Raw genomic sequence first — 27977 nt, 5'->3', positions numbered from 1 at the left:
TATGCACAGAGAAAACCCTGATGAATGAGCACAGTTCAAAGACCGCCTCAAAGCAATCGCATCAGACAGCCTCTGCATTTCTCTTTGTACTCCGAGCCTCTGGTGTTCTTTCTCATTTCTTCACCTCACGCTGTCATGTCTTAATCTGCTCCTAAAGTGACGCCTTTCATGAGCTGCAGGCCTGCTGATCTGACAACTCTGAATTTCTATACAATGAAAAACCCACTGAAAAACCAGTACGCATGAAGAGCAGCCTCCCTGACAGGACGTCGATGCATATTTTTATCAAAATTGGAAACTGTTATGAGGATTAGATCAGACTATTGGAGTGTGTTTATATTTATATACCATTTATGACTCATGGTTATTTTATGTTCAGAAACACATTGATATGTTGTCCAGAATATGCCGCTTCATGTTAACACTTTGTTTTCGCCTTGTCAATTTAAAAACATTTCCCACTAACCCTCAGTCAAATCTTCCCATGAAGCTAGTTTTGGTTTTATTTAGTGTGATCTCCACCGCTGAGACTTCTGCCGCCATCCCAATACAATTGAGGTCAATGGCATTTGATTTGTGGCCCTTGAGGAATCTAAAAATTACATTTGAAAAACTCGACAGAAAATGTCTGTTTCCAGAAACAATATCCTTGTTGCTCAGGCTAATCCACAGACTTCACTGTGAAAAGTTTTCATTCACAGCTATTTGTGGTCGTACATCGAGAGAAAAGTAAGTGGGCCAGGGTTTAGTGGTGGTATATGTTTTCAGACATTTGGATGGACTGACCCTTAAAATTAATTTTTGTGGTCTGTGTTCTGTTTTCAGAACATTATGTCAATTTACATAGACAGAGAGATAACTTGTGACAGAATCTGTAGAGATTTACAGCTTATTTTAAATGAGACCTCAGAGTAATCAGTTATATATCAGTTATATATTTGGTGAATGTATATAAAACAAATGATTTAAGTATATTAAACCACTGGGGGGAGGTGTCATTAGATGGTTTGGAAAAAGGTAAAAGGTAGCGTGATGGAGGAAGAAAACTAACCCAATCAATCAGCACTGTTTTAGGGCTACAAACAACTAACAACTATTTTTATTATCTGATAATTTACAGATTAATATTTAGATTAATCGACCAACTGCTTGGTCTATAAAATGTAAAAAAAAAAAAAGTTCATCAAGTTCCCAGAGCTTCTCTTCTCTGACAAAAAGTCAAAAACCCAAAAATATTCAGTTTACTATCATAGAGGGCTCACAAATATTCACATTTGAGAGGCTGGAACCACTGAAATTTGGGCAGTTTTGCTTAAAAAATGACTGAATCAATTTTCCAAAATAGTTGTAGCATTTCAGCTCTATAATAAAACCAAACATTAGAAGCACTTACTGGGGTTACTACATCCAGACTCTGAGTAGTCACTGGACAGACTTTCTTGCATTCGTTAATGTTAGATAGTTGATACTACATATCTTTCTAGTGCTCCTAAAAGCAAGCAAACAAAGACGTATATGAACCCCTGTCTGGTGTGGCAGCCTGGCCGTGGACGTTGTGGTCAGGGGGACAGCAGGTGACACACAGGGGGTGGGTGGCCTCTGTTTGCCTTGGGGATTTCACGCTGTTCAGACAAGCACTTCAGGAATGTCCCACAATCAGACCCGTTGGCTCCGGCTCAACTGACCTGCTGCGCCGTCATTGGCTCATCTGGAGGCCAGCTGTCTGAAAACACTGCCTTTGCAATTTACTCTCCCTTTGCAGTTGCCTACAACTGTCACCCGCTGTCTGCCAGGCCATAGGACAGACACGATGACTCATTCCATGCGTACGACCCTCACCGAGCCTCGTCACCGTAAAAACAACTTTAACTTCGTTGTACAATGGGAGCCAGTCAGGAACAAGGAGGCCCAGATTCATGACAGATAGGTGAGAGATGCTACATTTATGGCTGAATCCTGTTTCCCAGCCAAGTCATTGGTTTGAGGGAATTAACTGCCTGGTTACGATGTTTTTTATGTGGCTCTTTTTGACAAGCATTCACCAGGATTTCACAATTTACAAGACATAACCACATGATGTTCGACTACAATTTATCCACACAACTGAATAACCTCAACAGAAAAGGAGGAGTGAGGCGGATAATCACAGAGAACAAAGGTTGTTCTGTTCCGCTGACAGATAAACAAGTTAAGAAGATAGATAAACTGTGTTCAGCACGCCACCAAACAACTTATGGAAATGCACAAACAGACGTTGGAAGTATTTGTTTGTTTCTCCTGAATGAATCCCTGAGATGAGAAGTCTTACTCTGAATAACGCTGAGTCCAAACAGGTGACAGTCCTTCAACCTCAGGAGGTCACACACCTGGACCAACAGTTCCTGGCACAGGGTCTTCACCTGAGGAGGAGATAAGAAGAAGAGGAGGAGGATCTGATTTAGCTTTTGAGGTTATTCAAAATATAAATAACACAAAAAATATCACATGAGTAACCCCACTGCTAATGCCTGGTATGTATCTCATGTTGTTATGAGCCACATATGCAGCCCAGTAAGTTCATGTTTCATTTCCTGTGATCTGTTGTGCAGGCCTACAAATATTCTAATTGAAGTGGGAACACAGAAATTAAACAGCTGTTAATTGGCTTAGATTAAATTCCTGAGGTTTCCACCACAGCAAATACCAACTGACAGCCAAGAAATACTGACCACAATACATTATGAAATAAAACTTCAAAGAATACTTTGACATTTTGGGAAACTCAATCACTTTGTTGCATAAAGTCAGATGAGAAGATTGATACCACTTTCATGTATGTACGGTGAATACCTAGATAGCAAAATTGCTGTGGCCCAGATCAGGCCCACACCCGACATTTGCGGCACTTTCATCTGGCCCACATACCTCATGGAATGATGGTACTTGGGCGGTCCGCTCCTGCTTCCCAGATCTGGGCCACAAGCCAACCGTATATCAACCAAGAACAAACCAGATAAACCAGAACTGTCCAACATCCAGAACACACATACCTGAGAGCACCGCATTTTTACCAAAAAAGGGCCACGTTTGATTTGGGATATTTGGGCCATATTTGCTATTTTACATGTGGGCCACTTCAGGCTCACATCCATTTTGTGGCCAGAAGAAGGCCAGCAGTGCCGCATTGCTGCCTGAAGTGGTCCACTTCCGCATGCTATCTGGGTTTGAAGCTACAGCCAGCAGCAGCTTAAACTTAGCTTAGCATAAAGACTGGAAATGGGGAAAATAGTTTGCCTGACTCTCTACAAAATCCACCTACCAATACCTCTGAAATGTACCAATTAAGACTTTATATCTTGTTTATTTAATTTGACAAGAACTGACATGTAAAAACGAGTTGTGTTTTGACAGGTGGTGATGTGTGGGATTATTTCTTCGCAGGGTGCAGTGAATTCTTGGACGCATCTATAAAGACTTTCTATTTTAAAATTTAAAGCTACAAGATCTGCCTTTTCCTTTTTTTTAAAGCAGCTGTACATGTCTACTCACATTGACTATGACATTGAGTGTGTCATCATTGGGCAGAAAAACACAGACACAGCGGCGGTCCTGCATGGTTTTGTTGTTGTGGAAGTTCAGTTTGTTCATCTTCGTGTGGCTGGGACAGGACAGGCGCCTCCGCCTGCTACTGGGGCTCTAGGCCCTCTGACGACCCGCCTGCACCACCACAGGCACCGGCACCACCACCCGGTAGCTGTAGCCCGGCTTCAGCTGCAACCCAGTACAGACACACCAGCTCCTATGGGCTCAGCAGGCCAAACAGCACACACAAGGCAGGGCATGGGGACCCGAGCTGCAGTCAGCCACTGTGGAGACAAATCAGACAGGAGAAAGGATGGAAAGTTAGTTTAGATGAAAATGATGAAGTTGTTTGAAGATCCAAATTAGCATTTAAAAAGAGAAAAGCTGTTCCTGCTAATAAAGTCTGAGAGGATAGCAGAAATAAAAGACAAAAAAAGGAGGCCAGCATTCCTATTTGTGTTCCTTCAGTGTCCATGAATACGTGACTTCACTGCAGGGGAATGTCAGTGACTCCTGAGGAACATGTGAACATCTGTCTGGAGAGGAACTGATGAAATGTAATGATGGTATTTAGAAAGCAGAGCGTTACTGATTTGTATAACTCTCTCAAATAAAACACAACAAAACCAGATTTGAACTTTAACTTTAGGGCATTTTTTACCAAATCAGAAATACAACAAAAGCAACGTGTTACCATGCTTGACTTGAACTGCTGTTAAGAAACGAATGCGCGCGGGTGTAAAGGGTGTAATCTGTAAGCCAAACAGTTTTCCTCCTGGCATCACATTTGTCAACTCATTCAGTTTTGTTGACATGCTTTCAGCTGTTTGACTTCATTTGTTTTTATTGTCTGCTGAAATCCACATGTAACATCTTTATAAGAAGGTGAAAGAATATCTGCACTCTGAATTCTAAGTGTGCAATGTTTTGACAATGTGTTTCTGAATTTTTACTTCATCCTGCACCTCAGTCAAGTCGGATATTCTTTTCTATGACAGCAATGTGTTTGTCCCCTTGTCCTCTACCAACTATATGCCTCTTACACACACACACACACACAGCGACACACCTCCAACTTTAACAGTTGTCGTGTGAGCAGCACGTAGCTCACAGCATGAACAGCACCCGAGGACGTGTGAGACCTTCGGCGGGTGTGAAAAGTCTCAGACCAGACAAAAGAATGTTAAAGAACAATCAATCCTGATCATCACTTCTTCCTGTTGAAAGTCACTCACCTTCAAGCCATGTTGTCATTAAAAACAGATCACATTACAGAGTGACAAACAATTAGCATTTGAAAAGACGCAGTTGGAGAATTTAGGTTTCTTCACAACACACAGAGCTGAGGAATTTGACTCTGAGAGTTTCTGCTAGCCATTGTACCAATATACCATAAATAAAAATGCAGGTTTCACAGCTTTTCAAAGACATAAAAATGTGAATTTAAGGCACGCAGTGTTAGTTTTGCTTTTAAAAGCTGTAAAAGAGAAAAAAAAAAAAAGTGCTTTAAAATCAATCGTTACTTTAATGAAGCCAGGAGCAAACGACCATCTTTCAGCTGTGGAAACAACACTTAAATTACCAACCAGACTGATACCAATAAACAACGGCATTAACTGTAGAGTTGGACTACTGCTGCAAAGTCAGAAAGTGCTTTTTGGACTAAGAAGCCATTCAGTACGCCTCCTGTTGACATACAACAACGCTATGTTGCAGCAGAGACAGGGAGCATTGTGGGCAAACGGGCCATAAATACACATACTGTTGACGTACAGCATCAGTTCTCATTAAAGCTGGTCATTGGATGTGCACTGTGGCGGGCAACCAGCTACTCAGCAAAGTCTGCTGATGAGCCATGACTGGGACGGCTCTCTGCGCTGCTGCTGACATTGACTAAACACCTCTTTACTTCACTCAGTCACACACTCCCACATAAACATGTACATGAAGACAAAACAGAGACACATGTGCATCAGATGCATCCACAAGCCCATCAACACACACAAACACACACATGCACACACACACACACACTCAGTATGTTCCTGCTCTCTTGCCATGACCATATGTCAGGTGCTACTATAGAACAGCTGAGCTGTGTGATGCCATTGGGTTAATTAGAAGTGGGATCTATTTAATTGGATCACTTCCATACATCACTCGCTTCGCCTCCAGAGAATGAGAGTGCTGCCAGCGAGCCAGGACAGATATAATATTTTAAGGTTGGTAATGGATCAGACAAAGTACCGGAAAACGGATTTCTAGCTCAGTATCGGCTTTCACCCGTTGATAACACCACCGCAACACTAGATGTCTGTGTGTGATCAGACGTCACACTTCATCGTGTATCAAGCTTTAATTATATTCCCCACACGTGATATAGAGTGAAGGTTTGCTTTGTCTCAATACTGACCCTCCCTTTGGCTCTGGAAGTTGGCAGGCTTAAAAACATCCTGGAGGAGGAGGAGGACAGTTGTGTGAGCTGTGTGAACAAAAGTTGAGGATGAATCACATTTTCTTTTGTGCTGTCCCAGTTATAAGAGTCAGAGTTATGAGAATTATGAGTGAAATTTATGATACAAATTCAGGAATATTTTGAGCATTGATGAAGAAAAGACGGACTGGCTGTTTAATTTTAGTGTCTTTAAGTTGGCATATTTTGTTTCTAAAGCCTGGAAAAAGACAGGATGGTTTGTTTGTTTGATAGTGGTATTGTAAATCATATGGGATGCAAGATCTGGTCTTTTTTTTGTTAAATAGTGTCTGGTAAGCCCATGTGGGCTGGGCATTTGTAAATGCATGACACAATATTGTCAAAATTGTCACGTAACCAGTGGAGACTCCAAAAAGTCACTTTGTCCGACAGAGAAATAGTCCAACAACCACAAAGCCACAATCTGTCATTCTGTCATGGTAATTAGAGCTGGTAAGTGGAGTTTGTTACCTTTGGACAAAGTGGGGCTACCTGTTTCCCCCTTCTTTCTGTCTTTGTGCTAAGCTAACAGGCTGCTGGTTGTAGCCTCATATTTACCGGACAGATAAGAGAGCAGTATCAATTTTCTCTAACTCTCAGCAAGACAGTGAATATTTCTCGAAATGTCGAACTATTCCCTTTAACTACTTAACGTTTTCTTCACTATCAACAATCTCTACTGGTCTTGGAAACTTGGACCAATCACATTTCTTGCGGTCTACCACCTGGGAGCTCTGTACCCCGATATGTAGTTACATTTAAAAACAAAGGCAAACATTTCTAAACTCAAAAATACAGATCTCTGAATGGTCCTGAACGGTTACATGCCACATAGCTGCAATGGTCCTGTTTTGACACCGGCAGGGGACCTTTGTTGCATGTCATGGCCCTTTCTGTCCCCTAGTTTCCTGTCTGCTTCTCCACTTTCAACTGTCCAATAACGAAAAAAATTCCCCAAAGCATATTTAAAACAAAGAGATACAGATCTCTTAAAAAACAATCTCCAGAGTGGATGAATCTGAAAAGGCCAGCCTCATGTTTAAGTATGACAAAGCTAAACTGTGAGTTTGGCTATAATTAAACACTGTGTGAGTGATGCTGGGGAGCAGCAGGAGGGACAGAATGGAGGAAATGACAGCTAAGACTCAAGTCAGCTGTGTCTGTCCTACTTGAGGTGTTTTAGTCTGGACAGTGAGCTTTTCAAAAATTACCAGAAATTGCTAGTCTGGACGCTCACATGTAAACAGTGTTTTCCTGGTTTAGACAGCTTAGTTTGGATGTAGTCTTATGATATCATAGAAAAGTATTTGGTTTTCTTTAGAACTACTCAGCTGATGCTACAGCATCTACAACCATCCACCTAAAACCCCCAATGGTTTAAAGAAGTATTTTAAAAACTATTTGTCTCAGCCTGGTTTTTTTATAGCCATGGTTTGAAATCTTTACAGGGTGTACAAGGTGGAAACATTCACACATCCAGCAAAATTTAATGGCCCTTGAAGCAGGCCCCGTTGAAGTCAGATCATATTGTTTTCAGCCAGAAATATGATTCCTGACTTCAACAGATACATCCCAGTAATGACTTGTTTATAACAACGTTGAATGCTAACGTTGAAAGTGGATATCATGTTGGTCTCATGCAGACACAAGGGATAATTCAGACATAACTGAGTATAGTCATTTCTAATGGGTTTAAAGGTCTATTGTGTCATGTCTGGTCTACACATGAGACATCACCACAGAGGGAATGTCAACGTTCACCGCCGTGAAATGAAAGGGTGGATTCTCTTACACGTTCTGCACCGTGAGGAAAGGGAGTGCTGGATAATGAAATTACTGCTGCTTTCCACCACCCCCCCTTCACTGCCATGCAAAGTGTGATGCAACACTGAAGTCACATGTAACACATGTAAAGACACACACACAAAAAGCACCCAACTGAGCTTCCTCCTGCCTTTCAGCCCGAAACAGGGATTCTGTCAACGTGGCAAACCTCAGAGTCAGGCATGACACCAAATCCCACACTGGGATACAGAGAAAGGGCCCCTGTCACAACTATGCGTCTCCCTTTTCTCATTCTTTCCCTCCTCCATTGACATCAGAGGGGTGGAGAGTCTGTATGCCCCAACTGTTGCAGAACTACAGGAGCGGAGGATGGTGAAGCCAAGAGAAAAACTTCCTCAGACCCACCGGAGGAGGCTGTCACCACGCTGACTTAAGAATAGCTGCAGGTACAGTATGTGTCAAAGCTGAAAAAAAGAGAGGAAAAGAAGAGTGCACAGGATGAATAAATACAGCAGTGAGCACAGAGAGAGAGAGAGAGAGAGCAGAGGGGAGGGAGATGGAGTGAGGCAGCATTCAAAGCTTAGGCATGAAAAAAGAAAAAACTGCTGCAGTCAGGAGAATTCCTCGCTAACATCTGCTTCTCATTCCAACAATGGCGGCCTTTGATTCCTGATGCACACAACGAGCAGCACCGCCACCGTCTCCATGTGCCCACAAACTGCATCCCCTGACAGCATCCTTAAACCTGGAAAAACACACATTAACTGTAATCCTTGGGGAAGGCTCAGATCTGGAGCTAAATATGTGTTTGCACATAAGTTTTTTTCAGTTTAACTAATTGATTTTGTTTTGTTTAATACAATTCAAAACTTAATGGATGAGTTTACTGCATCGGGACCATTCAGGTAGAGTCACAGTATGTTCAGGTACAGAAAAGCCTAGTCAACTGACTTTCTTTCATTACTTTTCCTAAACTAGAATATTGACTTTGACCTTTTGACTGTATTACTTCTGAAGCCATCCATTGTTTGTTGTCTCTCTGTAGGAGTTTGTCATCTGTCCATGCACTGAATATCATGAATATACAATTTAGTGCTGCAACTAATGATTTTCATTGTCAGTTTATCATGAAAAATGTACAGTTTTTATATCATTTGGTCTATAAAAGGTCACAAAATTGTGAAGACGACCATTCATCATTTCCTAAAGCTTAAGGTATTTTTTTGGGCCTGATGAACAGCAAATCATTTTACAATAAAGGAAAACAAGAAAAAGCTACAAACTCTCACATTTGATAAGCTGGAAAAAAGACTTAAATGATTAATTGATTATCAAAATAGTTGCCGATACATGTTCAGATGATCCATTAATCAACTAATCCTTTTAGCTCTAATATAACTTTATTTTCATGTCCTCTACTTTAATTTGTTGTATTTCTCCCTGTATTGTAAAGCATTTAGAGTAAGATTCACCCTGTGAATGTTTAAACTGCTATATTAATTAAGTTTAATTAAGTTGACGTATGCAAACTAAACTAAACTAAACTGTTATTAGATCTTTAAAAGAACACTACAGGTAGGCTCAGGACTCATATCTAATGCAAAGACATTCAACAAATCTCTTAACAACACCTGCAGCCATTTAAAAGTTCACCTAACTAACCATAAAATCAAATCCAATTCTATATTTTATGCCTTTTTATTTCTTGGAGTTGAACTGTTGTAGGAGCTAAAAAAGACTTTATAATGGGCTGGATCGTAAGTGGCAAAAAGACAAAGAAAATCTAATTTCCACCAATCAGGAAAGAGGCCTGTTACATGGGTTGCAGATGCTGACACAAATCGCCCTTGCTGAAATATTTAAAGGGCTCCCTTTCAAAGAGCATGACTTTTATAAATAGTGCCAAAGACTGGATCTGAGTGGGAACAGGTCATTTTTTTCCCCTCAGCTCCCAGCCAAGATATCTGTTTATTCAGCTGATGAGAAATGTTGCTGAGCTGACGAGTAGCTCTAAATCACATTGGTCACAAGATGGCATTAGCCTTCACAGTGAGGCTCGCCAGCCAAACATCCCTCCTGTTCTCTGTTAAACCTTCTGATACACTGAAAGGAGGGGCCGAGTGTTAAAAAATAAACAGGAAAAAGCATGTTAGCGTTTGGCGACATGCTTGACCACCAGAACCACTAATTCTGGATCGTCTAAACATCTATTTTGAATTCTGGCTGGCTTGTCGTGATGTCGGGAAGTGGCTGTCATTTTGCACCGGAAACATGCTCGTATGTGTATTATACTTGGCAAATAAAACTGCTCTGACTCTGATAATGCTGTCTTTTATGTATTTGCCTTTCTTTGCTGTCAACAGTATATAGACGGTGTAAACAAATAACTGTGACAAGTTGCTGATATTAATAGAGCCTGCTGAGCATGTTTCCCTTCTCCCCCATAAATACCTGGATGCCCTGTGTGTGTGTTTTTAGCCTTAAAGCCTAATCTCATGCGGAGCGAAAACACGCTGCTCTATTTAAGACCTTGATTCCCATGATCCTCTGCCTCTCAGATCATCTACAAGATATTTGAATGTTGACTGTCAAAATTCCTCCTCTATTTCCACCCAGCTAGCAGGGAGGGTAAACAATCTGTTTCTGGCGCAGAGTCAAGCTAAAAGATTTTTAAGGACTTATCGCACACTGTTGACATGTAGGATATTAATTATGGTAATTATCCACAGCACAGACAGACCCAGTAAAGATAAGAGCATAATTTAGACGTTTGCTCATACAAATCCAAGATCTGAGAGGCTAATTCCTGTGTGTCAATCAAACACGAATTAAAATGTCACGCTCATTAACTGCTGAAGGTCAGCTGTTGTACACAGCACGCTACTGTAATTGTTATGCTGTTATATAATTCCCAGATATAAGTTGAGGAGTGGATGGTGGGCAGCCTCAGGCTAAAATGCAACTCATGTAGTAAATGCAGCTGCAATATTTAGTGCACATTATCTGAATTCACTGGAGAGGTAATCTCATTGGAAAGGAATTTTAAAGACTTTTCACATCATTGGGCTTTTGACTTTCAATTAGTCTTGCATCCTTTGTCCACGAATCACTCCGGATTAAGAAACTGGAGCGTCTTCCTGCTTCATGAGTCACCCTCATTCTTGATGGAGATATAATAATGAAAGTGACAATGAAAGCCTTCAGTAACAACCTTGATCAACTGCCACAGTATAACCATTTGTTGGCCAACGGTTAAAGACTTATGGTATCAGCTATCACTACAAAGAGAAGTGCTCATTCGTGGCGAAGGCTACATGGACAGATAAAGGTTAAAATTAGGTGTGGGAATGTTTGGGAATCTCATTAGATTCAGATTCTTGGTGTCACGATTCGATAAATAGAAAAGGGGTACTATTTTCCTTCTCTCACAATCATGTTTTTACTTAATTATTTTCAGTTATTACTGCAATGCAATATGAAACAAAACTGACAGTTAAGCTAACTGTACGTAGCGGTGTTGATGAGGGCATGTTGTTTTAAGTACCAGTGAGACAATGAAATATGATCAAGGAAGGCTAGTTGGAGTATAAGATTAATACTTTTAAAGGCTTATCAGACACCAAAATATTGCACAACGGTTTGTAATACTCACAGACAGGATTTTACATCTCTTGAAAGTTATTGCTATTTCATGTTTTGCCGCGACAATCGCAAGGTAAACAGGAGAAATATGAAATAATAATAATAATAATCCAACAGGAATGTGCGCTTGCATGTTCAGTATGTGACTAGTCAACGCAGTGCCTTGCCGAATTACGTCATGTTGCATTGCAGCAAAAGTTGAGCTAGGTTCAACTTTTTTGTTTGCATTGTTTTGCCGGGGCTCTCTGTGTTGTCACCCCCGCTGTGCTTCCCCCATTCAAAAGATAAGAGGACTGCATTTTTTCATGCAGGGCTGATGTTGGTCTGAATGCAGCCCTACATCACACCAAGGAAAGCCATCGTTATCCACTACATTGTGGAGTCCATACATCTTGAAAAGCTAATCATTAAAGTCCTTCTCCACTCAGAACTGTGTTTCTCTTCTTACTCCTACAGTTGGATGTTTGAGCTTCACTGTGCAGGATGATGTATGTGCAGAGTTTGACAGTAGAAGCCTCTTTTCGCATTCATCTGCTCAAAGTTTAAATTTTCTCTGCGCTCACTGTAAATCTGATTTTTAGGGGTGGGCCTATGAGCATGATTTGTGACATCACAACTAGTTTGGAAGCCAATCTTGGTCCAATATTCAACTTACACAAGTCTGATTTGGAAACTTGAAGCATGCATCCATTATTCATGGATTCTGGACTTTTTAATGAGGGAGAAGGAGTAGATGCACTATAAAGGATTTCAACATGGTAATTATACTTTTTTTGTGGAAAAAACATATCAGACACACATTATTGTTCTAAGCAGAGTAATTTTATATGTCTTAATACATGTGTGGAGGGGATCCAAACACTTGACTTGTTTGAAGACGAACTAGCTAACTCTACAGTGTGTGTGCTGCTCACCATCTGGCTGCTGCACAGTGCCCTCACAGTGGAGTAGAGCCTCTACAGTCAACATAACATTATTAATAACCTACAAAAACAAACTTTCTGTGAATGGATTCAGAATTGTAGAAGATAGGAACTGTGAATCATTCTTGTGTGAATCGTTTTTCCCCCGTCCCAAGTTAAAGTCACTTCCTGTAACATGTAAGAAATGATGAGGTGAAATGGTTATTTATCTACAACAATAAAAAAGTAACAGAGCTCAAGAAGCAAAGTTAGAACTTGGAGAGTTCTCAATGAATTGCAACTTAAGCTCAGCTACCTTTATGGAAAAATTATTTCAACATCCATGACATCTGGCTTCCATGTGGCTCTGACCAAGGAGCGAGGAGTGAGAGAGCACACACACACACACACACACACACACACAGCATCTCAAACCGCCGGCACTGCCAGACATGTTAGAACAGAGTCAGCAGTCGCTCCCTTCGCTCCCCGCCCAGCATTCAGGCCTGGACTGTGCATGAGTAACTCTGCAAAACTAGCAATCCCAGTGCAACACACCGCGGAGATGTCAACCCGACCATTACGTATGCTCAAAATAGAGCAAGCAGCCTTAAAGGAGAGGGTTAAAAAACGGGCTGCAATTATAACAAACCCCAACCAAACCCTGCTGTTTTGTTTAAAGATCTTCTGTTTTGACAGAGTCAAAAGGGCTGTTGAAGGTGATCTGATCTGTTTCCTGTGTGAAGCTTTTGTAGCAGGATTGTCTCTTATTGTTTACACTGTCACACCTGAGGAGAGTCACAAGACTGAAATGTGGCGTGGCTTTCTTTTTCTCAGGAAAAACGTTTTAACTGTGCCGAAAGTTATCTGCTGCATTCCATGAAACTGAAAGGAAAAAAACACCCTGTAAATGTTTGAAGCTTGGCAGAGTGTGTCACAACAAACATGCATGAATTCATCTCTCCCAATCACTTGGTAGTGTTACAGCATCGGGCTATCCACAGCCTTCAGCAAAACCAATACTAGACTGACAGTTGGAATTACAGGATAACTGTGGTATCTAGACTGAACCTGGGTCTCAGTAGCATGTCCACCTGCCACCAATCCTACCAAAATCGACAAAATATCCTTCAGGAAACACTGAGAGCTTTAGTGAGAAGCGTGTGAGATAAGCCGATAATATCCTCAGGGGATGCTGGCAGGTTAAATCTCTCTGGTCCACTTCCTTCAAAGGACTCAAGCTTCACTATAGAAACCAGAGAAAAAAAAACATACAATCTAAGGAAAAGGGAGAAAGGAAGACAAATGCCGGAAGAACTGACCCTTTTTTTTTTTCTTCTGTCCCCTTTGGTGCGCTTGAGACACGGATATGAGGAGTCATGCAACATTCCTGCAGTTGCAGAAAAAGCATGCAACTAAAATTAGGGTTGGGTAGCGAACTCAGCACTTTTAAGGGTACTGACCGAATTACGTTGGTATTACTGAGTACCTATTCACGTTAGATCAATTGGTACCAAATTTCGGTACTTTGAGAGCGGGTTGTGTTGTGAATTCAAATAAATATTGATAAGATTCCTTATGAGCCTTTTGAAAAATCCCTCCTAGTTTACCGACACACGTACGCCTGAAATTTCATCTCCTGCGTTCCTGTTTGTACTTTCAGATATCAGCCTTATTTTACTGTTTCCTGATCGCTTTCAGCCGTATCAGAGCAGTGTTAAGTTACTGCTGATGAAAACATTTCCTGCTGCTTTCATTTTTTATTAAAAGCTGTCCGCTGACAAACTAATGGAAGGCTTTTACTGTGAAGAATTTATAGGAAATTAAATGTGTTTTTCCGCTAAGTTAGCGGAGCTATTCTTCAATAAAAACAAACCAAGATCTGGGGATATTTAGCGCTATTTGTTCATCGGATCAGTTAGAAATACTGCAGAGAGGAACAGTACCAATGGTTGATGAAGAGCTGCAGACAACAGGCTATTAGGCCATTTTCGGCAAACAGAACATTTCCAACAGGTCACCTAAACAACTTATTTTACCTTGTTTATTATTAATTTATTATTTATTGTTTATTTTACCGTACACAAGAAAATGTTCTTAATAAATAATGTTGAAATTGAGAAGTTTGGACTTATTTTTTACAGCTTAAATGACATTTTTGTTATTACAAAGGTAGTAAAGTACCAAAAAAAGGTATCGTTGGGTACCAGTACCAAATACGAGGTACTAGTGCGGGTATCGGTTCAAATGTGAATGGTACCCAACCCTACATAAAATCAGGTTTTGTGCGGTCTTCTGATCATTTTCAGACCATAAATCAAGTCAAAACACAAGGTTAAATTTTTAAAAACATAGTCACTACTCTGTAATCCCTCTGTTTTTCTCAACACTATAAAAACCTCACTTTCCTGAGATACAATGCATGCATCCAAAAGCAGTCTGATGAGCTAGATAGTGTAGACTGATAGCAGTGGAAAGCCCAGGGCACCTGTATAGCTTACACCAAGAAGAACATCTAACTTCACAGACACCCTCATACTGTAGAGTGCAGTGGCGATAACACCTGCAATAGGATGGTAAGAGAGTTCCTCCTTCTCTACGGCAATATTAGTAATCTCATCCTTTCTCATGAAGCTGTGGCACCCTCTTTCCTCCCTTACATTGTCCTGAGATTCAAAATATGGTTCCTCTTAGTAATAGCTGATTGAATGATAAATTCAGGAGGGAGCATTTTATAATCAAGTTTCTAACACAGTATGAAAATCTCCTCTGAACTTGTATCGGGCTTCCCTGGGAGAATTTGCATTGCGAGGAGATGATTATGTAAAATGCGTAGAACAGGTTATCACCCGTTACCTGTGTATAGCACCAGAGACATTTCTTCAGTTCAGGTACTGTGTCTAACAGTTTTTGTATTCACTGCATCAGTTTTAGCATCAGAGAAAGCCAGCCCTGGGGCTAGGGTTTAAGTTGAGCTATTGATGCTGAGTTTAATACTGAGGAAATAGCAGATGAAGTCAGAAAAACAATAGATCCAGCATTCACTTAAGCACGTATGTGACAAGAAATGTCATATGTCATGTGTGGTTTCTATGTGACAGCACAGTAAAATGGTGAAAAGGAAAAAAACAACAAAAAAAACTCCAAGACCAGATTGCACAATATCCGTTACACACAAAGAATAATTGGTGAAGTTGGATGGGGAATTGCCTTGTGCAATTATGGGCCATCCCATCATACATTCCTACCCAGATTCATATGAATGAGTCATCAACACACACACACCAACCATCTTTGTTCACACGTTTCCTTTTTGTTTCCTACTCAAGCCGCAGTCTTCCTGTCCAGACAGCACCTGCACCATATCTCTCTCTTGTCTCTTGGCCCCCATTCACTTTGCCCTGTTACACCAGCGAGCCAAGACACAAAAACATGCTTTGTTTTTCTTCCGTTTTCCACCACAGCTGGAATGGAGACCTGAGCAGCATGTCATATATGCTGAGGAGTAGGCCACACAAGGTAGCTGATTAGTTTGCCATGTGTACTGGATGAGTTTCAAGTGTTAATAACAATCCTAATACAGGGGATACCCTGACTGGAGCTGATGTCTGCAGAGCAAGCAAAGAATCTTGATTTCATTTGTAAATTTCTAATTTGAGAAATGCAATAAAGATTATTGTGCAACGTCTGTACATAGTGCAACAAGATTTATTACAATACATTAAAGGTAAACAACGCAGGATTTGTCGGCAAGTTAGTTAGCATTCGAAGTTGGCCCCTTGGAGAGTGGTCGAGTGAGCTAGTGAGTGAGTGAACAAAACAAGCGTTGGCGAGAGCAAAGCCGTGAATCAGATAAATAAAACTTTATTTTCTGATTGTTTCACGGCGGTTACTTTCTAAAGCACCAATTAACACACCCACACCTCTGCACAACCCTGCGGGAAGGTGCTGCAATGCCAGATTTTGTGTGAATGCAGAGCTTCATCCCGTCCGCTGTGGCCTCTCTGCTCTGCGTGTGTGTCTGTAGCTCAGCCCCGCCCTCGGTCAAGCAGACACACAGACCTGCAGCTCTTTATACGTCCATGACAGAGACAGAGAGCAGAGGAGAGAGACGGAGACAGTGATGTAACCTGGTTGCTACGCTACAAGTCCTACACACCCACCGCCTGAAGGGTAACACTCAGAAGCTTCCCAAACACAGCAAATTAATAAGAAAGTAAGAAAATACATGCAGTGGGCAGAGCCTCTACAGATAAATACACCGCCACACACTTTTAGTGGGTCATAAATGATGATTGAGAGCGATTACTTCTGTATTTTGTCTATACATTGTTTTTTAGGAAAATCCTGCATAGTATACCTTTAATTACTTGGCAAAGGACATATGAGTGACAGAGTAGTTAAAACAAACCACAGGACACAACAGAGCTGAAGTGCCCTGGAGCAAGATATTAAAGCCTCTATGGTAGCTCCAGGGAGTGCTCACCTCACCTTCTGACTCTGACCTTTAACATCACTGGAAACAGGGTAGGGGTAAAGATAATCTGGTTTGAAAGTAACATTATTTAGATACAGCTCGAGCCATCTGATTCATTTAGAAGGGGTGGACCCTATCAATGTCAAAGTTAAACTTTGTAGGAAAACGTGAGGATTCCCATTCCCTTTCTGTTCCCGATTACCCTCTGGTCTAATATTAAACAGAAGAGGGAATTGTTGGCATTCCTGAGTTCTAACAAAACCACTTTGCAGTTTGGTCAAAGTGATGGCAAAGCAGACGGGAATTTGCAGCTCCAAACAGGATCGATTAACATAGGTTACACTTCATTTTGTGCCATTCAAGTACTGACATCCGCAACACTTTGCGGTACAACTGAAGGTGACGTCGCTGGATGTGTGGGGCATTAGTGGCATGGTAATTACACAACAATAACAAGGGAGGAATTTCGGCTATAGTTTTTAAATGATTTTAGACTTTACTGTCAATATACAACGAGTAAAGACATTCCTACACGACGTATTTGCTTTTCCATGAGGGCACCAGACTGGTCTCAAGAGAAGGGAACGGTGTTAAAAGTGGGCAAACATTTGAAGTAATAACTTCCTATCAAATAAATTATCCCTACTTTACTAGATGAAATGTGTTAAAGGCGTAAAAATAAAGACAAAATGCCTAAACTAACAGGAAAACACTCGACTTGGTTCCTCATATTTCGTGGCAACATTCCTTGTAAAATATCCTGGCAGCATCACCGTTGGTGAGGTAAGAAGCAAGGCAACTTAGCTGCCCATAACTTGGCTTTATAACAGCTTCAAACAGTTTAAATCACACATATTAACTGATAACTGTACATTAATATACATGAACGACTTCATTTTAAAACATTTAAATGGCTTCTAGTTGCTGAAATGACGTCACGGCCACTGTTAGCAAAAAGTCGTAACCGTTAAGATTCTCAGCGCGAAGAAATACAAAAAAAAAACGTTAAAAGATATTCAAAGCAAAACTCACCTTTAATGAGAAAACAAGTTATTCCCTTAAAGAATGTTAATCCAACCGGGTTGCTTTGTGTTCTTTCAGGAAAGCGGAGAGAAAGCAAAAATCCACACTTGGAGGAAAAAAGAAAAAAAAAAGAGTTCAGTAAGTTTCGGAGATCAGTCGTCGGTCGGACGCCTTCGACGGCAGCCACATTCTGTCCCTGCTGGAGCCGTAACTACCAGATAGAAATACATGTGCGGTGAGTGGGAGCGTACAAGGAGGGAAGCGGGATGAAGATGGAGATTTCATACTTGGCTAAAATCAACAATGCGGAGTCAAATAATCATAGTCACAGCTTAATATATAATTAGAATCAGTTGATAATATGCTTGATGTTGTTAGTGGGTATTTATGCCTTTTAATGTTGAGAAATGTAGTGGTACTCGCAGCGTATCCCCCCTAATGCCAGTCAGATTTGGTATCGCCCACGGCTGCCTCTCATTCCATTCCTCCCGACTGTGCTGGACTGGAACTCTGCCGCGGCGGGGAGAAATAGTACCGGCGTCGCCCGTATGTATTAAAAGCGCGCTCAGAAAAGTTTTGTGATGTAGGCCAGTTTATTTTTACGTCCAGATCACCAACACCCAGCAGCTGGTTTTCTTTTATGTGCCTTTTCTTTTCTGAGCTAGATCATTCAGAAAAAAATGTAGTAACCTTGTCATAAATCTTACCAAGACCCAATTATAAAATACCCAATTATGTGATATCATGGGACATAAAATGATCATAATGCAGCCTATCATAAGCTGACTTTGAACTTAATGAGCAGTCAAAACTTTAGTGCATATACATGGATATTATAGCAGAGATTTGTTGTGAGAGTCAATTAAATAAAATAAATCAAATGCGCTTTAAATCAAAAATAAATTAAATCGAATACAATTGTGTCAGATGATTCACAATAAGGTCTCTGAGTGGCTTACTTGCCGGGTATTAAAATATCAAGGCTATGCTATACCTTGAATCATTGATGGCCTGTAGAATAAACAAGCAATAAAGGAGATTTTGTGCTTCTCACTTTTAATAAAAACATGAGTCAACAAGTACAGTTAGTTTGGGAAATAGGAATGTGGGAAACAGAAAGGATGTTATAATGATAAATAATCCCCTGCCATCCATACAGAGAGAAAAAATGTTAGGCCCTGAGTGGACACCAGCTGTGCTACAGTAATAAATGTACACATGCTTCATCTCCTTTGTTTATTAAGATGAATTGTTTGTATATTGGATCCTCATATTTCTCCTAGAGACCAATCCTCCCCCTTCATGATGTCAGCCATGGGTTTATAAGTGGGGAGAGGCCCCCCTTTGTTGACACGCTGACCCATAATTAGTGCTCGGGGGCCGGACTCTGCTCTAACTGCTTGTCAGACGGAGAAATGGAGTGCCAAACATGAAAAGGGGCGCAGAAGTGAAGCTGGTCAAGCCAGGCTAAACCCCCTCTGGCCCAGATTGCTTTGAAGTGACATCAGAAAGGGACCTGTGAACAACAAAGCTACCCTGAGACTATTATCTTCAAAAAAAAAACCCCAAAAACTGCAGACCATAAATCCATAATCCCTGGATCAGACATTGAACTGATCAGGTTACCGTCATGTTCAGAAGTGAGAAACGATGATTCAGAATGTAAATATTAACATCATTTGGTGGATAATTAAGAGTGACACATTGTGTGTGATGTCCCAATAAAAAAACCATTAAAGCTGACAATACCAACTGAGTTATACAACATATTTAAAACTGTTTCATTCATAATTTTGGTAATCTAAGCAGTTTTCTTTGTTCTCTCTCACTCTGCCCACCAGTTTCTTGTGGCCTGCATCCCTAATAAGAGTCTTTGCCCTGTAGAACTACTAAACATACTCCAAAACCACTTTAACGAATGTCACTCCAAATGTGACTCACCTGACATGTACCTCAGATTATATCCCCCCTTCTTTCTCCCTCTAAAACCGCAGAGTGCTTCCAGTCTTTGTCTGCATCCTCCCTGTCTTGATTTGATTAGCTTCCTCTGGAGGTGGAGCAGGGGGCAGGTTGGGCTTTTTGTTGTGGCAGTATCTGACTAATTGAAATAACTCTCTCTACGTTTCTGTCTCCCCAGGGTAAGATGAGTCGCCACCCCACCATATCCATGCCATCAGCCCTTCCCTTGGCTTAATGTGACATATGTAGCTACTCTCAACCCCCACAAGCATGGTTGGAGCCACAATTCATGACGTTTTGTGGCTCGCCACATTTTACATTTTAGTCAATCTTATCTAAAGCAGTATACAGATGAGCAAGCAGATAAGGATTCAGTGTAGTTGCTCGAGGAGACCATAATAGGATACAACAAAACTATGCAGACGCCTGAACATTGCATCCATATGTGATGACTGAACATCTCATTTCAAAACCATGACAGCCTCTGCTCTTCTGGAAAGGCTTTCTATAAGGAACTTGGCTGCAGGGATTTGTTTTGTTGTAGTTATTCCCAAAGGTGTTGGATGGAGTTGAGGTCAGAACTATGTGCAGGCCAGTCAAGTATTTCCACACCAAACTGGGAAGATCATTTCTCTATGGACCGGGCTTTGTGTACAGGGCCATTGTTGTGCTGAAAGAGGAAGGGACCTTCACCAAATGTTTGCCGCAAAATTGTAAGCTTACGATGGTCTAAAATATCACTGTATGCTGTAGCAATAAGATTTGACCTTAACTGGAACTAACTAACTAAAACAGAAGTATGTGGACAGGGGTTTCAGGTTAGGATTATCTCTGTAGCCAAACCAAAATTTGCCGCCACCTTTTTTTTCTTCGTTAGAACATAATAGTTGTGTGGTCACCTTTTTGTATTTGGAAGGTGTTGTGGTGTTGTTGGAGAGGCCGTGCATTCCTCACTTTCCTTTACTGGAAACTTTCTGCACGCTAGACAATTGTGCTTATTTGAACTAAACTTGATGACTTGATTATTTTTCTTTTGCCTTTGCGAAGGAATGCGTTTTAACTGCTGCAGTTTAAATCTGACAACAAACATGTGCTTTTGAAAGCTGACTCGAAATCTAAGAAGCCGTCCGTTCAATCAAAGCCCAGCAGATGTTGTCTAATTGTGGTCATTTGGTGCTCCGTTACGTAAGGATACATACCAATCTTAGTGTTGGGTCAAGAGAGTGTTGAAGTCTCCCTGCTTTGAAAGCCAGATAAAACATTACTTTCTGAATGATATCGCTGACCATGTTTATTTTATGTGATTTTGTTTTGAATGAGTTTGGACAAAGATCTATTCTCAGGCAATAAGGCAGATGGCTGGTCAGTTGCATGAGACCCTTGATTCAATATTCTCACCCCTCAGGGAAATATCAGGGAAATAGGGGAGGGATATCTGCTTGGAAGATGAATTACAAAGTGTTATGGTGAAGGGAAAAGCTACGAGGTGCACTCTAGAGCACAGTAATTCTATTGGAGTGCGGCACTGTAGCAGATCACTTGAAAATTTTAAGAATGAACGTCCTCATCTTGCAATATTGGGAGGGAAAATGCAGCAGTAATTCTAAAGCCCTGGTGCACTATAAAGTTTGTTGAAGAACAGTACTGTAGAAACTTACTGACATCCCTGCAGGCAGACAGCTAGATGAGGACATTGATCTAAGTTATTGTGCCAAAACCCTCTTCAGATGCTGTCTGAGAATTTGTTAATTTCTCTAAGGCACCAGTAATGGCATTGTAAGCAGAAATCGTGGTGCAGAGATTAGGCAGCTTGTTATATTGTCTAATTCTTATACACACAAAACTGTTGTGATGCAGCTTTTGATATTAAACACCCTATTTCCCCAACATATTTCCCCCTTTTCCCCTTAGACTTGAAAATTGTTTGTTCTCATTGTTAATAAAGAGCAACTCATCAACAGCACCTTGACCTTTTTTTCATTGTTTAGCAGAGACAATGGCTCCTGTATCGCTGAAACAAAAGAGCCAAGCATTTGCCGCTAAATCATTCAAGTCATGCTCACATCTGCATAGTCACCAGCTCGTCTCTCAATGCGCTTCTCACTGGAGGACGGACGGTGCCGCACAGACAACAACAGGGAGAAAGCAAAATATAAACAAAGAGAAAGAAAGTGAGAGAGTGATGAAGGGGGGGTGGAGGGGTGCAAGTCACCAGATGGTACAGTGAAAAGAATACACAATGGTAATGCTATACTGCTTTCATTCAATGTGCTTATGTAAGCCTATACTGAAATACTATTGCTATTATACACAGTTCAGATGCAGAGTGTAGCGTTATGGTGGCATCATTGGCCTGGGATATCATTTGCAAAACCATCACATGAGGATAGTTCAAGAAGACATAATATTTTATTTATAGACACACAGCTATATTGGCGTACTATCCGTATATATAATATAATATAATATAAAATGGCTTTCAGGCTATCTGTAGATAAAAATCTTCAGTCTTCAGTCTTAAGACTCAAGCCTAAAGGGTTTATTACAACTAGGGCTGCAACACCTATTTATTATTTTCTTAATTAACTGATGAATTGTTTTGTTAATTAAATTTCAGAAAACAGTTAAAAATGCCTGTTAGAATTTAATAGAGCTCATGGTGTTTTGTTTGATCAATAGTCCACAATCCAAAGATATTCAGTTTACTATCACTTGTGACACAGAAAAGCCTCAAATCATCACATTTTAGAAGCTGCAACCAGCAATACATTTACCTAACGATTGACAAGCAATTTTTCAATTGTCGAAAAATGGTTAATAACAATAATAGTTCATTTTCAACTCAATTGATCAAACCATTCATTGCTGTAATTGCAACTTAGGTCTTATTTTCATTACTTTGGCCATCATTTCTAATGGTCATGATAATAATGCACTCGCCAAAGTAACTGAGATTTGTTTAAACATCAACACGTTTCAGGCAAGAAACTCCAGCAGCCAGATTATGTAAACCACTTTATTTGGATTATTCACAACAGACAGTTTGGGTAATAAATTTCTTGCTTGTACTTCTTTTCCTAGCTGTTGAAATTCTTTTGCAATGTTGCCAGGTTCCAACATCTCAGCCATTATCTCAATGATGGCTAAACATACAAAAATAAGACCCAAGCTGTAGTAAATCTGAATTATTCAACAGACACGTCGGCAGATTTCAGTCCATTAGTTGAAAATAAAATAAGGACATAAGTTGACTGTTTGATTGCCATTATTGTTGTAGTTTTTCATGTAATACTTTTTGGAGAATCCAAAGCTTGTCAGTGCTGTTATTGACCAGTAGAGGTGTGAAAATAATGCAAATGGAAATTTGAGTCCAGTTTGTCTAGTTTTAGCATTAGCCTAGACCATCAGCCGTTCTGTTCTGTGAGCATAGAAATCTTCTTTCATTAATCTTTAACCCTCTAAAATGCTGGAAAATGATACTGAGATTTTCTGTCTTTATTCTAAAGTAAAATGGCATCTACTAATATACTGGACAGTAAGATTTTAACATTCTGCTTTTTTTTAACAAGGATAAAAGAACGTGATCTTATGGGATGGTGTATAAATAGCTTGTCATGTCATTTCACGTCATTGGTTAGATCATGGATTGGGTTAAAATGATCAGTAAAATGTGGTAAAAATGTCCCAACATGACATGAATGTCAGGTTAGTGGTCTCAAACAGTGCTCACCTGCTGCTTTAGCAACTTTTTGCCAACTAACCATCTAGACATTCACCCAACTCGCCTCCTCCTAACAAGCTAAAATCACCTTATTAAACAAAATAAAGTCACACTATATTGATGTCATCTGAAATGCCTCACTTCCCCTGTCACTCAAACGTAACTATAGTTTGCTTTTGTGGACGGAATTTACAACCGAAATTGTGTGAAATGACACGTGAAATGACTTAAAGGTGCAGTGTGTATGCTTTAGTGGCATCTAGTGGTGAGGATGCAGATTGCAACAAACTGAATACATCTCCCTTCACCCTCCCCTTCCAAGTGTGTAGGAGAACCTACCGTGGCTGTGAAACTCGCGAAAAACGCAAAAGGCCCTCTATAGATCCAGTGTTTGGTTTGTCCATTCTGGGCTACTGTAGAAACATGGTGGTGCAACATGGCCGGCTCTGTGGAAGAAGACCCGCTCCCTATGTGGATATAAAGGGGTCATTCTAAGGTAACAAAAACACAAAGATTCATATTTTCAGCTGATTATACACTAATTAAAACATACGTATGAGTATTATATTCCATTTCTGCCAAGTCTGTTCCGCTAGATGCCACTAAATTCTACATACTGCATCTTTAAGAAATTGGAGTGTTATTCATACTGGCGAGACCAGGCTGGATAAAACATCATTATTTTGTTAGCATTACTCATAGATGAACAGAGGCTAGCTAGGCGAGGGGTAGCTCCCTGGTTACATAAAAGTCTGTGATTTTATCAAGCCTTTATCTTACCTGAGTCATTTTTCTTTCCCACCTTTTCGCAGACTGTCATCACTGAGAATCATCTGAATGTCTCATCTCAGTGTGTGCAAGGCTCTGTGGTAGTATGAGTCAGGATATACAGTATGGCTGTGTGTGTTTCTGGGAACAGAGGGATGTTGTTGTTTTGATACGGCATCCACGTGGCACATGTAGCAACATGGGGTCATGCTAATAGCTGAGAGTCAATACGGGCAAGATCCAAGCACCAGCTGTCATACCTGGCCTTGTCCCCATTCACGCTGCCACCTGGGACTTTGTCAGCACTGTATTCCTAGTTCAGTTTGGTCCATTTAGACTAAGATCAGTGTAATACAAAATACTCTCCATTTAAGAAAAACAATTATCAAGTCTGGGGATGTTTTCAGTAAGAAGCAGTTATTGTTGTGGTGTTTTTACACTGAATTTCTCACAGGTTGAGCATCAACCTGTGATAAAGCAAGTAGTGATGAAATCTGGATAGATTGAAGGATAGATAGAGCTCCATTTGTCCATTTTTTCTTTTATTTATTCCAAACAAGCAGCTCCTGCCTTTGATGCACAAGTAAAATGCATCATTTCCTGAGTGCCAGGGAAAGATGTGTGCGTAAAGCACCAAATAGTAACTATAAATGCTTCTATTCATTGATAGTGAATTAAATCATCATTGTATTACTGGATTAATGTCCAGTTTTCATAGATTATTCATCTAATGTCACTGCAGCTGATAGTTGGGAGTTGAATTTTGTCAACTATGGTCTGAAGCTGCTCACTAAAACCTTAAAAAGTACATTTAACTACCTTTTTTTGCCATTTGCCTTTATTTTGCTCCACAACTCATTTGGCAGAGTAGGAGTCACCTTCTAAAACAGAGGATATTTGACTTTGAAACAATCAAACATTGACTGGAACTGCACTTATTTTCATAAAGATCATCGACGGGTATATGCCATTAATAATTCATTACAAGTATTGAATGCAGTTCTGAAAGTATTGCGTGATGCAAAATTTATATGTGCTTTGCCCATGTGTGACTTCTCTGACCACTAAAAGATCAGGACAGGAGAGTGCTGAACAGACTAGTAAGATAGATGGCTAATGGACCTTTTTATAACAATCATAAACGATTATTGATCTTCTCTGTCTGTCAGTGCTGGCCCAACTTTGCTGTGGTAGACCAGAGCCAAAGATCAAGGACTCTGTGTGACTTGATGCTAGTCAGTCGCAGCTGGTCGTTGTGCCTTTGAGCAAGGTTAGAGAGAGGGAACGGGTGGATGGCTGTCCTGGGGCCAAATTTAAGCTGAGTTCAACACAAGCTTTATCCTTTGCTGTCACAACCAGATTTATCTTCTGCTTCACTGTTGGGTCGACAATAATTTTTTCATGTCACTTTGAGTCCTTGCTGCGTGTTGTCATTGTAAATACGTATTGAACACTGGGATAAAAATAGCACACAATTGGACTATGAGATTTCTTTACCTGGGGCTGGTGAATAAATTGTGACTTGTGCTATTAATAACCACCATATATATATTAATGTTATGTGTTGTCTGGCAGTCAAGGTTAAAATGTGCCAGTGAAAAGCTCCTGAGCAAGCAGTTGCCTTGTGACTGATGTGCACAAACACAGGACACCTTGAAAACCTTTTCCTCCCTCAAGTCCATCAGCTACTGTCACCCAAGTTACGGGCGATTAGCTGCACTAAGAAAGGATAGAGTTTATTGTTACTTCCTAAACCAAGAAGCACATCCGAAGTCCATTAACATGAATTAAGATGTTTACCTTTTGGTGAAAGCTCAACAGCAGCTGTCAGTCAGCGGGTTATTGTCTGTCCCACCACAGGTCACTGGCTATTCCTGAGTCATAAATCACCTGGGCTAAACTTGTCCAACATCAGGTTTATGGAGGATTGTCACAGCGGGGATTAGAATATCTGTTGTTGGTGTGTATGGGATTAGTGTTGATTGTAATCACTGATCCTTCCCGGTCGTAGAGGTCACAAAGCTGGAGGCTATAGAAAGGCTGGAGGCTTGGAAGCAACAAAACAAACAAACCTCTCTCCCTCAGCTCCTCCCCACCCCCACTGCATGGAATGTTCATGTTTGTTTGCTGTCATTGTTAACTCTCAGTATCTGCACCACCACTGTAATAATTAATCTCTCACCCAAAAAATATAAATGTCAGCCAATGCGGGCTCATGTTGTGAACAACAGTGCATGCATGCTGAACACAGGCAGGTCATCATAGCACTGTGGTGTCTGCTGGATACTGAAGAGCCCCCTCCTGTTACAACTCCCTCCCCCTTCACCGCAATAAAAACATTCTCTGAATATGTGAGTTGGGGGTTGAGTGCAAAGTAAGATTAGGGATTCTGTCAGAGAGAAAGACTGATTTGACTGAATGATATAAATCTTACCTGCTTTAGCCCACAATTGGGTTTCTCTCTATGGGTAAGCGAGGGTCTGCTAGGACCAGTGTGACGTAAATTTTGTCATCAGAGCGTGTATGCGTAGGCTCTGTGTGGACATCCACGTACCTCCAATTTGTTGTATGCACGGTCACACTGCAGACACCTATCTACTGCACATGTGTGGAATGCGTCCTACAGGCGAACTCCAGAAAGTAGTAAAAACAGCTACTATGTGTCCCCTTGGGAGTATATCTTTGGCTTGACCCATTCATGCTCTCTGCATCCACATGACCGTGAGGGTCCGCATGATGTAAATTTCATCATCTTCCCATGTCGACAAAGGTCCACGTGGCCCCCTCTCTGGACATCTGTGCACAGCCCAAAATTTGTGACTACGCGGACTGTATGCATTGTCGGCGCGCCAATTATGCATGTGCTAGAAAAGTAAACAGGCACGCTTGTGTCGTCTACTGTATGTATGTACTGTATTCCTATTCTCATTAAGATTTTGCTTTTCTATGTTCAACCTTGTCTTGTTGTTCAGCAACATACGGGAACTCCTGAGCTGCATTCAGACTGAAATCAGCCCTGTGTAAACACACAATACAAGGGGCTGTGATGGTGTGAGCGTATTGTTTAAAGTGCAAGAGAGGAGTAACAGATTATTGTGTTTAAACGCTGATCACTGCACAGTGGTTTGTAATATTCACAGACTGGATTTTACAACTTTCTCACACTGCAACCCTGTTTACTAGCACTAACATATGGAACGTGTCTGTGTCCATGACCCCCGATGCGTAGGTGGAACGCAGAAAGCATGGATTGGCCTTTACTTAATTAGTATAGTGATGTGATTACCTTTTCAGTAACAAGTAGAGTAAAGGATTGCAATTTGAAATTTAGTAATTACATTACGCCATTTTCTTTAGGTACCTTTTGAGGCTTAAATATGAATCAACCTTCTCATCAAAATCAAGAAAATAAGTATATTCAAAATGTCAAACTAAATGAAACGACATTTTCATGCAGTGTCACCTAAAAAGCGGTCCACAATGGATGTTTGGCAGCCAAGTTAATTTCGTTGACAGTAATCCTGAAGCCATTTCTTAAGTTTGCTTTTAGTGGTTGTTTTTGAATGGGGGGTGTCTATTCATTCAAAGCTTCTTTATCTGTTCCTGGTCGAAAGGCAGAGTTAAGATGGCAGTGATCTGGAGAACATGTGAATGTGGTCAGAACCA

At 40.7% G+C, this 27977-nt stretch overlaps 1 protein-coding gene across 2 annotated transcripts in view; it reads right to left on the bottom strand.

Moving 5' to 3' along the window:
• Positions 1-24025, bottom strand: part of frmd6 (FERM domain containing 6) — a 36364-nt gene extending 12339 nt beyond the window's left edge. Inside the window, exons 1-3 of one of the 2 annotated variants that reach the window (XM_067613509.1) lie at positions 23883-24025; positions 3529-3845; positions 2309-2399 (exon numbers count right to left, since the gene is read on the bottom strand). In XM_067613509.1, coding sequence (XP_067469610.1) covers positions 2309-2399; positions 3529-3627 — 190 coding nt within the window. In that variant the 5' untranslated portion in view covers positions 3628-3845; positions 23883-24025. Of the gene's footprint in view, positions 1-2308; positions 2400-3528; positions 3846-17872; positions 18077-23882 lie in introns of those variants that run through there. The other variant, XM_067613508.1, reaches the window with a different exon arrangement.
• Positions 24026-27977: the final 3952 nt, after the last annotated feature.

The sequence above is a fragment of the Thunnus thynnus genome, chromosome 16, assembly GCF_963924715.1.
Source record: "Thunnus thynnus chromosome 16, fThuThy2.1, whole genome shotgun sequence".
Taxonomy (NCBI): domain Eukaryota; kingdom Metazoa; phylum Chordata; class Actinopteri; order Scombriformes; family Scombridae; genus Thunnus; species Thunnus thynnus.
Note: the sequence above shows the minus strand (reverse complement) of the source record. Positions and strands in the feature narration are given on the sequence as shown.